At 43.3% G+C, this 14,495-nt stretch overlaps 2 protein-coding genes across 2 annotated transcripts in view; both read right to left on the bottom strand.

Moving 5' to 3' along the window:
* Window positions 1–14,495, bottom strand: part of LOC148652387 (uncharacterized) — a 77,897-nt gene that overhangs the window by 59,806 nt on the left and 3,596 nt on the right. The gene's annotated exons all lie outside the window — the stretch shown is intronic.
* Window positions 1–14,495, bottom strand: part of LOC148652388 (ras-related protein Rab-3A-like) — a 16,022-nt gene extending 1,527 nt beyond the window's left edge. Inside the window, exons 1-2 of the mRNA XM_088597611.1 lie at window positions 14,397–14,495; window positions 9,487–9,669 (exon numbers count right to left, since the gene is read on the bottom strand). Of these exons, the coding sequence (XP_088453737.1) occupies window positions 9,487–9,669; window positions 14,397–14,495 (282 nt within the window). The remainder of the gene's footprint in view (window positions 1–9,486; window positions 9,670–14,396) is intronic.

Raw genomic sequence — 14,495 nt, 5'->3', positions numbered from 1 at the left:
ATGATGCACCCACAAATCCCAGTGATTTGTTGTCACCTAAAGGAAACTAATTGCACATGACAGGGCTGCAATCACCTCTTAACCTCAGTCACACTGGAGCAGGCAGTAATAATCTCTTCCAATATCTCCTTCCTGACTTACTAAACACAGCAACACACCCCTTTTCTCTCAAGTGCTGCAGAAATGCTTTGCAAGGAGAGATTAGCAGCCTACTGCTCCCTTTATCTTCATAATTCTGTTTTTTGGGGGAATCAAAGTGCGTCTTTGCCACGGTACAAAATAACTTAGTAGGGTTACACCGTAGCACTGGACTATCCAGCATACTGTATACAGTTCAATAAAATTACAAGAACAAATAATATGTTTCAGTGTTGATCCTGAAGAATGGTATAGAGGACTCAAGTGAAAAGTAACAACAAGTGGATTTAGGATCAAGAACAGAAGGTATAGCTTTATTCAAGGGGTTTCAGGAGCCTGAAACATATTGCCAGACAGGTAGCAGAATCAAGATTATAACCTGGGATCCTTCAAGAACACAGCTAAACAATATCAGATCAATTAACTACAAGAAACCAAATGAGCAAGTTGGATCTTAGAACCATCTTGTTTGCAACATTTTTATGTTCTAATCATCATCCTCATCACCATTCATTTATTTGGATCCTTACATTTGTATTTAATCATATAAATTATGATGCACTTAAACGGATGACTAACCTAAACAAATTAAATTTGATGCTCAAACAGAAGAAAAAGCCAAGTATAAAAAAACATGAGGAGATTTAAACTAGGTACAAGATCTGACATGAATGAAAGAATTCTACAGTCAAGAAGCAATAGAGTGTACTGCCCTGAGCTGTGTCCAGAAGGAACATCAGAGCACAGACAACACAGACAGCATGGAAATGTACAAAGCAATAGAAAGTTACTGATGTAATCTGAAGCTAATACAGTTAAGGCCTTAAAAATAATCAGCAGTACGTCCTATGAGGGAACTGAACCTGTGGGACCTTTGGTAACCAACTGTATTAAGGAAAACTAGTGTTAACTTGAATTAATGGTTTCCTATCAGTTAGGGAAAATGGAAACGACAAGAACAATTCCAACAGCACTGGAAACCATCTCTAGTCTATTTAGTAAGAAGACACGATCAACTGGATCAACAGCAGCACTGAATAAAGTCCAACAGAACAAAAATATACAGAGAGAGAATCAACACTAATAGATAAATCACTAGCAAACCTAATGAGCATTTTCTATACTAGCCACATATCTGAAACCATACAGAAATAGTTTCTGTAGCTTCTTTGCAGACTGCTGATGATTTTCTAAGCAAAGGCACACTGCATGTTCCTGAACCTTTGCTGAAAATGGTACATTTAGACATGGGCCAATTATTACTGAGCAGGCTGGACACAAAAGTCTGCTTTTTAAACAAAGGAGTAATATAAGCTAATTAAAAAACAAAAAGAATTGTTTCAAAACTTAATGAATTGTTTTAAGACCCACTACAAGGGATACCATTTTACATGCGACACGTTAAATGTCATCACTGTTCAACGGCATATTCAAGCTACAGAAGGCAGATGACATCATTTAAAAGCAATAAAGTAGCAGAATCCTTAGCCAGTGAAAATGTGGTGTGCTTCCTCTGAGCAGCCACTTCAGATATCTCTATCATGCTTTTGCTGTTAACACAAAACACAGTAACAATCATGTAATGCAGTTTAGGATGGATTTTCCCACAGTACTCCAGAATATAAAGATCCAGTGCAACAGAGACTCTGGTTCTCGGCATCACAGGTTAATGTTCCTCCTTCCAACACAGACACAATACACAATCAATTACAACCGGGCTCCAGTAATACACAGCCAATGAGCACTGATCTTTCCGATACTTATAGGGGTGTCAGATGTGAGAACAGCTTGGTCTTTCAGGCTTGCTCTACATCATGAAGCAGTGTTTCACACCTGATCCTTGGGAAACATCAGTCAGTGCTTTCTGTCCTAGCCACTCCCTTTGCTTATTTTCCACACTGGACCTTGGTGAGTAATTAGTGAGTAATTAATGAGTAATTGTGTATCTGGTGTATACAGTGTGGTGTCTCCGGGGGATAGTTTATGTAAACGAAGGTCGTACTTACACCACACTTTACTGTCCTCCGATCCGTGGCGTTTCTTCCAACACCTGCCTTCCGAATACAGTCCGTAATCCGTTCCCTTAGTCCTGATTCGTTCCGAGTTCCAAAAGTTCGTAATAAAGACAATCCGCGATGTATCCTAAACCAGTGTCCGTAATCCAAAATCATAAACCTTTTCTCCTTGCAGTCGTTCGTTAGCCCGATCCTTAACATCCACCTCTTTCCACTCTTTTCCTCCGAAACGCATTCACCTTACCGGCTTCCGCCCCGTTCACTGCCTCTGGGCCACTTATATTCCGGTTCCTGATGCGTCTCAGCTGTGTCTCGTTGTTCGCCATCTTGCTAAGGTCAATCTCTAGCATTTTCAGTGTTTCATTTCGGAAATACCTGTTAGAGATGACCCTTCCCCGGGTCCTCTTACATTCCCTCCCCCTGAGATCAGCCCCGACCTCGGGCGATCTAGAAAAAAACAAACAGTGCATTCGGGAGAGGGCGTCTACATTTCCTTGTTTCCTTCCGGGTCTATAGACCGTCTGAAATTGAAATCTTTGCAGACTAAGACCCCATCGCGTAATTCGATCGTTTTTATCCATATTTTGCAACATCCATGTTAACGGCGCATGATCTGTGTATAATATAAATCGTCTTCCCAATAAATAATATTTCAAATAGTCTAGGGCCCATTTGATTGCTAGACATTCTTTCTCAATCGTGGAATAGTGTTTTTCGGCCGGATTCAACTTACGGCTGATATAGAGAATAGGATGCTCTAGTCCTTCAATCTCCTGTGACAGTATGGCTCCAATCCCAGTGTCTGAAGCATCAGTTTGTACCATGAAAGGCTTACTGAAGTCTGGTACCTGTAAGACGGGTTGAGAAGTGAGAGCTGCTTTTAAGTCTTGGAAAGCCCTCTCTTCCACGTCGGTCCATTTTATTTTCTCCGGACAGCTCATCTTCGTCAGATCGTGTAGAGGGGCGGCCATGGCTGCAAACCCTGGGATGAAACGCCGATAGTAACTTGCTAGTCCCACAAACGTTCGAATTTGCTTCTTGGTAGCTGGTTTGGGCCAGTTCTTGATTAATTGTACCTTCTGATCTTGGGGCATGATCAATCCTCTCCCGATCGTATAACCCAGGTAATTGGCTTCCCTAGCCCCCAGACAACATTTATTTGGGTTGGCCGTTAATCCTGCTGCTCGCAACGCTCCAGTCACTGCTTCCAGGTGATATAGATGTTGTTCCCAGGTCATGCTATGGATTACAACGTCATCCAAGTAGGCGGCTGCAAAATCCCGATACGGTCTCAGAATTCGGTCCATCAATCTTTGGAATGTTGCGGGCGCGCCATGCAAACCGAAGGGTAGGACCCTATATTGATATAGTCCTTCAGGTGTGGCAAAAGCGGTTTTGGCTTTATCTTCTTTGGCCAGCGGCACTTGCCAATATCCCTTCGTAAGATCAAGGGTGCTGATGTATCGAGCGTTACCTAATCGCTCGATTAGTTCATCTATACGGGGCATGGGGTATGCATCAAACCGCGAGATCTCATTTAACCTTTTGAAGTTGTTGCAAAATCGGATAGTTCCATCTGGCTTGGGGATCAGAACTATCGGGCTAGCCCACTCACTATGGGATTCCTCGATTATTCCCATCTTCAGCATTTTACCCACCTCTTCTTTAATCAGTTTCTTTTTAGCTTCTGGTACTCGATACGGGGGTAGCCTTACCTTTTTCCCCGGTTCCGTGACGATCTTATGTTGTATAAGGTGGGTTCGACCAGGTGTCCGGGAAAAAACATCTTTGTTTTGGGACAGGAATTCTTGTAGTTCCTGTTTTTGTGCCGGAGCCAGGTCTCCCACGGCTACCGCACCCGTTTCTTCTTCCAGTGGGTCTGGGGAAAAGTGGGTGAGCAGAACTTCGGTGCCATGCCATTTTTTCAGCAAATTGACGTGGTAGATTTGATGCTGCCGTCTTCTGTCATGTTGCTTGACCTTATAGTTGACTGGCCCCACCTTTTCCACCACTTCATAAGGTCCCTGCCAGGATGCCAAGAATTTACACTCTGGGGTTGGAACTAGCACCAGTACTCTGTCCCCAATCTGAAATTCCCTCGCAACTGCTCCCCTATTATAAATTTGTTGTTGTTGAGCCTGGGCTTTCTCCAGGTTTTCTTTTACTAAGGGAACAATAACCTTTATTCTTTCTCTCATCTGTTCCACATGCTCAATGATAGTTTGTAAAGGGGAAGGTTGATGTTCCCACGATTCTTTGACCACGTCCAATAGGCCCCGTGGTTTCCGAGAGTATAATAATTCAAAGGGGGAGAATCCAGTCGAAGCCTGCGGTACTTCTCGAACCGCAAACATGAGATACGGAAGCAGCTGATCCCAATTTTTTCCATCCTTTTGCATCGTCTTCCTAAGCATGCTTTTCAGGGTCTTATTAAAACGTTCTACTAGACCATCAGTTTGAGGGTGATAAACAGAGGTTCGGATCTGCTGTATACCCAGCAGCTTACATAAGTCTCGCATGACTTTCGACATAAAAGGTGTTCCTTGATCAGTTAGGATCTCTTTAGGAATTCCGACTCGAGCAAACAGTTGTACTAGCTCTCTAGCTATGTTTTTGGCGGTGGCAGCTCTCAACGGAATGGCTTCGGGGGAACCTGGTAGCATAATCTACTATTACTAGAATGTATTGGTGACCCTTGGTGGTTCTGATCAGGGGCCCCACCAAATCCATCCCAATCCGTTCGAAGGGGGTTTCAATAATTGGGAGGGGAATCAAAGGGTTCCTATAATAAGGTTGTGGCGCACTTTTCTGACACTCGGGGCATTCCCGACAGTACTTCTCGATGGCCTTATAGATTCCTGGCCAAAAGAACCTAGAGAGGAGTCTCTCGGATGTCTTCTTTACCCCCAGGTGCCCACCCAGTAGGTGGCTATGGGCCAAGTTGAGGAGTTTCATCTGGTAAGGTCGGGGAATAAGGAGTTGTTCCATTTCTTCCTGTCCCTTCTGCTGCACTTGATAAAGGAGATTATTCTTTGTCATAAAATATGGGTAACTCACGGTGTTAGGATCAGTACACCACTCCCCATCAATTTTCCTGACATGTTCCCATCTTCTAGTTGGGCTGTCCCAAACTTACCCCGATGTTCTGAGGGTTCCCAGTTCGGTAGTTCCATATTTCCAAACTCAGCTCCAAGTTCAGTTCCGCTTTCTTGTGGGTCCGTCTCATCAGGGTCGTCGGCAGGGCCATCACCACTGTCTTCCGGCCAGGGGATGGGTCTTGGCCTAGCTGATTGGATCGTGTTCCAAATCTGGAGGAAATGGGGACAGTCTCGTCCCAGTATGACAGGGTATGGCAACTGCTCAACTACTCCTACTGTTGAGCGGTAGGTCCCCTGTTCTGTAGAGATGCTCAATTCGACCGTCGGATAGTCTTTGGTGTCCCCGTGAATGCAAGTAATAGGTATTCCCTTTGTTCTTGGAATCTCTAGTCCTCCCGGAAGTATTGTAGGGGTCACCAGGGTCACCGCACTGCCAGAGTCCAATAAGGCCTCAATGGGTTCTCCCTCTATCTCGATTTTCGTAAGATGGGGATCCTCGCGGGTCGGGACCCCCGCTGTAAGGTAGTTGCATAGGGCTTCATCTCTGGGGTCTACCTGCATGGGTTCGGGCAGGCCAGGGCAATAGCTGGCTAAATGCCCTTCTTCCTGGCAATTAAAACATCGCCGGGTTTCTTCCCATGGCCGGGCCCTTGAGTCAGACTTCCCCCTAAGGGTTTTTTTTAACTGTATAGGTTCCCGATAATCACTATACTTTATTGGCCGGTACTTTATTTCGGTTTCCAGACTCTTGGGGCTTCTTCTCTCCTCCCTCCGAAAGTCCCCTTTTCTCTCCCTAATCAGGGCCTCTGTGGCATGGTGTCTGTCCACCCAGTCCACGGCTTGATCTAGGGTCTGGGGATCCCCTTCACTTACTTTTCTTTTCAGGTGCACAGGCAGACTCCTCACGAAATGATCCAACACCACCCTTTCTACCACCTGTCCTGGGTTTAATTCTTCTGGCTGGAGCCATTTCTTTGCCAGATGTACCAGGTCAAACATCTGAGACCTCGTAGGCTTGTTCATCTGGTAGCTCCAATTGTGGAACCGGACTGCTCGTATCGCCATGGTTACCCCTAGTCTTGCCAATATTTCGTTTTTCAGAGTCTCATAATTCTCTGCATCTTCTTCTTTTAAATCATAATATGCCTTTTGGGCTTCTCCAATTAAATAAGGGGCTACTCTCCCAGCCCATTGTTCTTTGGGCCATGCATTTCGAGCGGCCGTTCTTTCAAAGGTGGTTAAATAAGCTTCCACATCATCAAGCTCAGTCATCTTTTCTAGCGTAATTTGTTCTTCCTGAGCGGTGCCTCTCCCCGCTACCGGGGCCTGCCGGATTTCTTCCCTTAACCTGCACAACTCTGCGCGTATTAATTTTTGCTCCTCTATAATTCGTTCGTTGGTTTCTTTTTGGATTTGGTTCGCCTCCAGTTGCGCTTCGTTAGCTTCTCGTTGTCCTTGTAATGCCTGGAATTGGGCGAGGGTGGCCTGGGACAACTGCTGTAGTAATTCTTCCATAGCGTTTCTTCACACGCGCAAAGCGGAACCCGCACACACACACACAAAAAAAACTTGCTCTCTTCGATTCTCAAACCCGAGCGGGAGCTGCCCGCATCCTCCACCAATTGTGGTGTCTCCGGGGGATAGTTTATGTAAACGAAGGTCGTACTTACACCACACTTTACTGTCCTCCGATCCGTGGCGTTTCTTCCAACACCTGCCTTCCGAATACAGTCCGTAATCCGTTCCCTTAGTCCTGATTCATTCCGAGTTCCAAAAGTTCGTAATAAAGACAATCCGCGATGTATCCTAAACCAGTGTCCGTAATCCAAAATCATAAACCTTTTCTCCTTGCAGTCGTTCGTTAGCCCGATCCTTAACATCCACCTCTTTCTACTCTTTTCCTCCGAAACGCATTCACCTTACCGGCTTCCGCCCCGTTCACTGCCTCTGGGCCACTTATATTCCGGTTCCTGATGCGTCTCAGCTGTGTCTCGTTGTTCGCCATCTTGCTAAGGTCAATCTCTAGCATTTTCAGTGTTTCATTTCGGAAATACCTGTTAGAGATTACCCTTCCCCGGGTCCTCTTACAACAGGTACATAGTAAATGGTTAACATACTGTATGAAGGTATGCTTCAGTTTTAACAATCCCTTCCTATCATCATTTTCCTCATCAGATCTGAGGAAATAAAGTCAGGTAGTCTGAAAGAAGGACATTAGCATGCTAGCCTGTAACAGGACTTTGTTTTGGATTTTGCTCATGTGTTAAGATATTGCTTTGCTCAAAGAGGGCTTGGATGCACGACTCCCTGGTAACTAGTTCAGAACCCTTTTTGGGGGCCTTTGGAAACATTTTGGAAAAGGGCCCCTCCATATTCACTACTAATAATACCACTAAGAATAACTCCACTAATAATATTTAGAACAATGAAATAAATGAATTAGGTTGGGTTTACAAAAAACACCTTTTATTTAAACACAGGAGAAACTGCAAAGAAAATGAATGCGTTTTAAAGCCGATTATGTATAACTGCTGAACAGTCACTTGTACAGTCACTTGATCTTTAGCCGGGTGACCCAGGCGGCACGTGTACAGACGTGCTAACGTCTAGTAAAACACCTCCAGCAGGCTGTGTCTAGCCTGAAAACGTGGCTTAACTACCAGTTACATGGATCGGACAGACGCAGAAGCCTATGAAATACAAATGCGTTATTACAGTGAATTAATTTGGCACACCTCTGTTTCAAGATTGCCTATCCGGTTCTTCTTTTCTGCGCTTCAGAAGCATTACGTTCTTGATCATGATTGGTCAGTTTTTGATCGGGCTTTCACTAGGATCATCCACCGCAGCAACAGAAGAAGACGTTACAGTACATTTTTCACTCACATTTGAACGTGGCGATTAAAAAAAGTGGTGTGCATCGAGGGGGCCCCATGGTGGCCCCTGGGGCCCAAGGGAGTCACCTAGTTTGCCTTTGCCAGGAGCCGGCCCTGGGTGTAAGCAGCAATAAAGGGTCCCTCACTAACATATCAACTACTGGAGCAAGCTCTTTACCCACCTGCTGAAATGGGCTGTAGCAACACTTCAGCAATAGGATTTGGTTATTGAAATCCTTTGGAAAATACGGAATAATGAAATGATCAGCTTAAGCACAAAGCTAAAGGCACGTAAATCCTTATCTCTGTCAAAGCTCTTAAAGGGCAGACAAAGGAACTTAAATGGCCTTTTTGATGGTATCTTACCAATTGTACTCAAGTTAACAAGAGATATTATTCCGAAGACATTGAAGGAGAGATTAGAGAATGGGTAATGTAGTCGCCAACTGGAAATGTTGAGCGATTCTGACTTAGAGGCATTCAGTCAAAATCCCACAGATGGCAGCTTAAAACATCAGGCTTGGTCCAACTGACCACTCTCCCAGTTCTAGGGAAAATTTAGTTTTATGCACATAGGTGTTACGGATTCGGTAAGAGAAACCGAAACCAGTGAATGAACCCACTTGCAGGAGCTGATAAAGCCTAGCCGTGATCCAAAGAAAGCCTTAGTCGAAGAAACGAGCCGAGAGTCCAGGGGAAGCTAGAGATCCAAAAGGGAACGAGTTACCGAAGCCAAAGTGTGATCCGAAACCGTAGACAATAGAACAATCCGATAGTCCAGGGGAAGCCAGAGATCCAAAACAGAGCGTGAGCACCAAAGCCAAGCCGTGATCCGAAAAACCGTCGTCAAAAGGGGAAAAAACCGTAAACCGAAAACCAAGAAGGACACAAGGCAGAAGAAGGAGTAGCGCAACTAGGAAGCTCGAAAGGAAAACCAATACTGAGCGACGAGGTAGGAAAAGACAGGTGTTTAAGTATAGGATGAGACGGGGGTGTGGTGGTGAATAAGAAAACTGATAGGTAAACTGATGGAGTAAGGCTACGCCTTCTTCTGCCTCTTCCGTAGCCGGGAGGCAGGGATCCTAACAATAGGTCCTCCGGGCCTTTGCTATTCAAGGAGAGGATCTGCTTCAGTATATTTAAACCTAAGGTTAAAAAGAAAAACATTTTCATAAAGGCTATTGTGTGATTGTTCCACCTTCTACATCTGCATTATTTCTATCCGTTTTTGTAACTGCCTTGCATTTTATTTGGAGTTGTGCGTTTTCCACGTATTGTAAAGCTCTTTGAAGCGATAGATTTTACACATCCATTCTAAAATCACTTTATTGTGAAGAGTGCTATAACAGGTGGACTCACCCAGATCTGCAGCTTGACCCTCTTGTCATTGCGGTACACAGTCTTGACCTTGAAGTCAATGCCCACGGTGCTGACGAAGGAACTGCTGAAAGAGTCGTTGGCGTAGTGGAACAGGAAGCTGGTCTTGCCCACGCTGCTGTTGCCGATGATCAGCAGTTTGAACATGTAGTCAAAATTCTGGTCCTATCAAACCTCTGATACTGGAGTCTTTTACAGTCACTTAGAATAAACAGTGTAATACACTTAGGACCACATACAGCGACAGAGTTGGGTCTTGGGCAGCAGCTTCGCGATGATTGCTTTAACTACTAAACAGCCTTGTTTCCCAGCTGATGCAATCATAGTATCGTAATATTAAGTGTAAATTACAATGGATTTACATCTGAATAGATTGTAAAGACCCATAATGCTTTTATTGTGTGTGCTCTTTAAGGCAAAGTTTAATTCTGGTAAATTTGTTCTTGTAACTTCTCAAGTCTATATTTGTTAAAGTAGTCAAGATATATAAGGGCTCATTCAAAACTTTATTTTAACCATTATTAATGAGTTTACTAATTTATGTAGAATTAACCTGGTAGAGGAGGTATTTGTACATCTGTTTGCTAAACACATAGACTACTCATAGCAGAACTGCGGGCACACGCTGTTTGTCTGCCTTTTGTGACAGAGCTGCACATCATGAAGTGGGTAACTAAACTGTATGGCAAGAACTAATTACATGTCAAAGAATCATGACACTAGGAGATTTATAGGCCATGCGCTGCCAAGCAAGCAATCTTCCAACATTTATGGTCACACATCAGTCCATCAGCTTGGAACAATAGTACATAAACAAAAATACTGTGCAATCAGGCATTGAGCCATCTTTTAATACTTTTAAAAGCCTTTACTTCTAGGACAATGTTGCAAAAGAACAATATGGCTCTGTGGAAACCACTGTTTCTGAGTTTTTTTTTAAAGTAAAACCGGTTATTTTATTATGTTTTTTCCTTAATTTGCATGACATTGTGAGAAAAACTGAACACACAAATATTTGATGAGCTTGGCCTGTAGGAAGGGCTGTTTCACTGTCTGTTTTTTTCAAAAATTGCTCCATAAAACTTAGCTTTTTGTATGCCCAGCATAGAGATCTGCTTGAAATAGCATGCTGAATCATAGAGAAGACAAAAATACAATGTGCTTTGGCTTTTTCTCAGTTACTGTCACTGCTCAGTGGTAATTATTTTCCAGCTCAAGCAGAACAATGATCAGCTGAACTCCTGTTAAGTTACCATTCGTAAAAACAATAATCTTTTCACAACAGCATTAGTGTAAATTAATAGCACTTGTAATGAGGTGGCTTTCAAAGGTGCTACTCTTTGGGACCTCTGCAGTTCCTTTCTTTCTCCACACCGTCACCTTCCTTTTCCTATGGCAAAGGTTTATGTGGGTCTCATCTGTCCACAAAACTTGACTACAACTCGTCTGGGTCATCTTTGTACTTCCAAGCAATTTCTGACCTGTCTTCGGTTCTTGGTGTTAATGAAAGGAGCCTTTGTAATTCTGCTGTCTCAAGGTGCTACAAATTGTCGATTGGCGGTTGGGATATCGTCACCTCTGCACGCTGGAGGATTATGATGATGATAGCACTGACAATTGTTTTAGGGCTTGTTGTGGGAATTTTTTGGCCATAAACTGCAGATGTTTAGATTCCATAGTAGTTCGGGTTTTTAATTCCAGTTTGGTTGAGCTCAACCTGGCCTGTCTAAATTTCCCACTTAATTCACAGGTAAAGCCATATTTCACTCATCTAAATTGTACTGGGGCTGTACATTTGATTTAAAACTTGAATTCTCAAACTGAAGACTTTTAAGGGTGAGATAGGTTACAGTAAACAGAAAAAAATAATGAAAAATATTGATACTATTAGACATGCGAACTCAATATTTGTTGGATATGCCCCTTCCAGCATTTTACACTAGCTGGGTGTAAGATTTGCTCAAGATCTCAGATTGCTTGGAAATCATGTATGGACAGCAGTTTTCAAATCTTTCCACAGGGTCCCAATCAATTCAGAACTTTAACTGGGCCACATAAGAACACTCACTTTCTCATTCTTAAACCACTCCAGTGATTTGTATCTTTTCCCTCTTGAAAGATGAATTTTTAAATAGGTTTTAAGTCTGAAGCAGGATTTCCTTAAAATTTACTGATACTTTCCTCTCGCTATCATCCCAACAGTCCAGACAAGCTCCCTGTCCTTGCCGATGAGGAGCAGAACTATAATACAATGCTGTCACCAACCAGGTTTGATAGCTGCGATGATGCTGACTGAGTGCTGTACTATGTAGGTTCTGTGTCAGATGCAATACATTGTGTTTAGAAAAAGATCCAGTTTTGTCTCATCTGACCACAAAACATTTTGATTTTTGTTTGCAGTACCACTACACTCCTTTATTGCAAAACCCATGTAGGATTTGAGAAGAGTTTCCATTCTACCATACTGTAGAGTGACAGATTGTGTTGATTGATGCTCATTTTCTCCCAAGTAACTGAACTCTGTAGCTCTTTCCAAGTCGCTGTTGGCCTGACAGTTGCATCCTTAATCAGTTTCCTCCTCGTGCAGCTGCTCAGTTAGAAGGGACAACCTGATCTAGGCAGTGTGTGGGTGGTGCGATACACATTTCACTTCTTAATGATCGACTTCACCGAGTTCAAAGCGATAGCCAGTGTTTTTTTTATCTTTCTTATGCCTTTATCCCCATTTGTGCTTTTCTCCAATTTTATTCTGGGCTGCTTTGAAAACTCCTTAGACCTCATGGTTCAATTTTTGCTTGAAATTCAGTACCTGGCTGAAAGACCTTAACAGAAACAGGTGCATTTATTGTACAATCCTGTGAACCACTATCTCACAAGGGGTCCTTAACTAATTGTGTGGCTTGTTCGTGTTAATTTTGAGCACCCTCAATTAATTTTGGCTAACCACATGAAAGGGTTTGTATACTTATGCAATTATGAAAGAAAAATGGGAAAATCATACTGTATTATCCATTTACTTCTTTCTTTTTTGTGTGGAGTATATTACAGTATGTGGATAGAACAAGTGATACATGCTACCTCAAAGACTGCAAGCACCAAACTGTTTTGCCCTTTCTGTATAAGGATGTTTGAAAACCCAATGTAGAAAGAAAACACCAGTAAGACATGGCTTGTGGGCTTCCACAACTGGACCTGTGAACCACTGCAATAGAGTAGGCTTCCACACAACTTGATGCCTTTAACCAGGGATGGGCACCTCATGTTCTCCCTATGGTCTGAGGGTCTTCTTGGATTCACCTTTGATCTGTGTTTCTGAACTGAACTGAACAGTCGTTTGACTGAAACATACTCTACCTGTCCCACCTCCAGGAGCTCAGCCCGCGAGGCCTGGGACTGCCCTTCCCTGTCTTTACTCATAGTCAGCCCTGGGCAAGTAAAAAGCGAGCTGAGCAGGCTACGTGGCACACAAACAATTCACAGTGAAGGGTGAATGCAAGAAGAAACCAGAGTTGGCAGCTCTGAATGTGACACTACACTAGTGATACTCACTCCTGGTCTGCAACCCTCCAGGCTTTATATGCAATGTATAATGCCGGTCAAAGAAGATAAACACTGGGAATCTGTGGTAAACAGTTAATCCGGGACCACTCAAGTCCACAATGGTTTCCGTCCAAGTCAGGAAGAGTCCAAAGAAGAATGAAAACCAGTAGACACAACAGCAATCTTGGGCCTGATGTGAATATGAGCGTTATTTACCAGTAACAAGAGACCACTGTGGAAGAGATGTAGGGATTCTGAACTCCATGTCATTCCTGTCCTGCTGCATAACTGCATTTGCAGGTCATTATTGTGAGAATTTGTTCCCAATTGATTTATCTGGTTAAATGAAGGCTCACACATGATTGTTATACAACTGTACAGCACTCTACGCTCAAAGCTTCACTGACTCTTTCAGCACCACTGCAAGGAATCCGGCTCACTCTTACATATCCTGGTGTCTTTCACCCTAGTCTCGGAGAACTTCCAATTTACTACATCCCTTTAATCCAAAGATTTTGTACAATAAAAAGATATTGATCAATCACACTGTATATTACTGTATATTGTTACAGACCACATAACAACACACCCATATGGTTGTAACTGGATTCTGATCAAAATAATGTCTTTACATTCCTAAAAATGTGTTATGTACTCATACTTTAAAAGAAAAGAAATGAAAGGTTAATACCTTGTTATGAGCTTTTTTTCTGGCTCGATCCTAGATTATTGAGAATTGAATGTCTGACAATTTGTTTACATTAGGGGGTCAATAAAGATGATAGACCATCGACTATTTGATTTGTATGATCTATACACTAAACCCTGCAGAATATAGCCATTAATTATCAGAATTATATTATTACCTCGCTCCGGCCGTCTTTCATAATTTTATGAACGACATCTTCAGGGACATCATTCAACAGTACGCACTTGTCTACTTGGATGATATATTAATTTTTTCCATTAGCCTTCAGGAGCATGTTATTCACGTCAGGGAGGTCCTCACCCGTCTTATTAAGAACAGTCTCTATGCCAAACTGGAAAAGTGTTCTTTTCATGTTTCCACTGTCCGATTTCTAGGTTATGTCATCTCTCCCCCTGGCATCGAGATGGACCCCTCCAAGACGGCCATTAGGGACTGGCCAACCCCCCGGAACTTGAGGCAGGTTCAGCGCTTTCTTGTATTCTCTAACTTCTATCGTCGTTTCATTCGTGATTTCAGCTCCATTGCCGCTCTCATCTCTGCCCTCACTCGTAAGGGTCCGACTCGGGGCAAGTGGACCGATGAGGCTGATCGTGCCTTTTTACGCCTGAAACACCTCTTCACGTCAGCTCCCCTCCTTCGTCACCCTGATCCCTCGCTGCCCTTCGTTCTGGAGGTCGATGCATCGGCGCATGGCGTTGGAGCAGTTCTGTCGCAGCGCTCTGGGGACAATTAATCTCTCCAT

The sequence above is a fragment of the Lepisosteus platostomus genome, chromosome 11, assembly GCF_059453375.1.
Source record: "Lepisosteus platostomus isolate fLepPlt1 chromosome 11, fLepPlt1.hap1, whole genome shotgun sequence".
NCBI lineage: Eukaryota > Metazoa > Chordata > Actinopteri > Semionotiformes > Lepisosteidae > Lepisosteus > Lepisosteus platostomus.
Note: the sequence above shows the minus strand (reverse complement) of the source record. Positions and strands in the feature narration are given on the sequence as shown.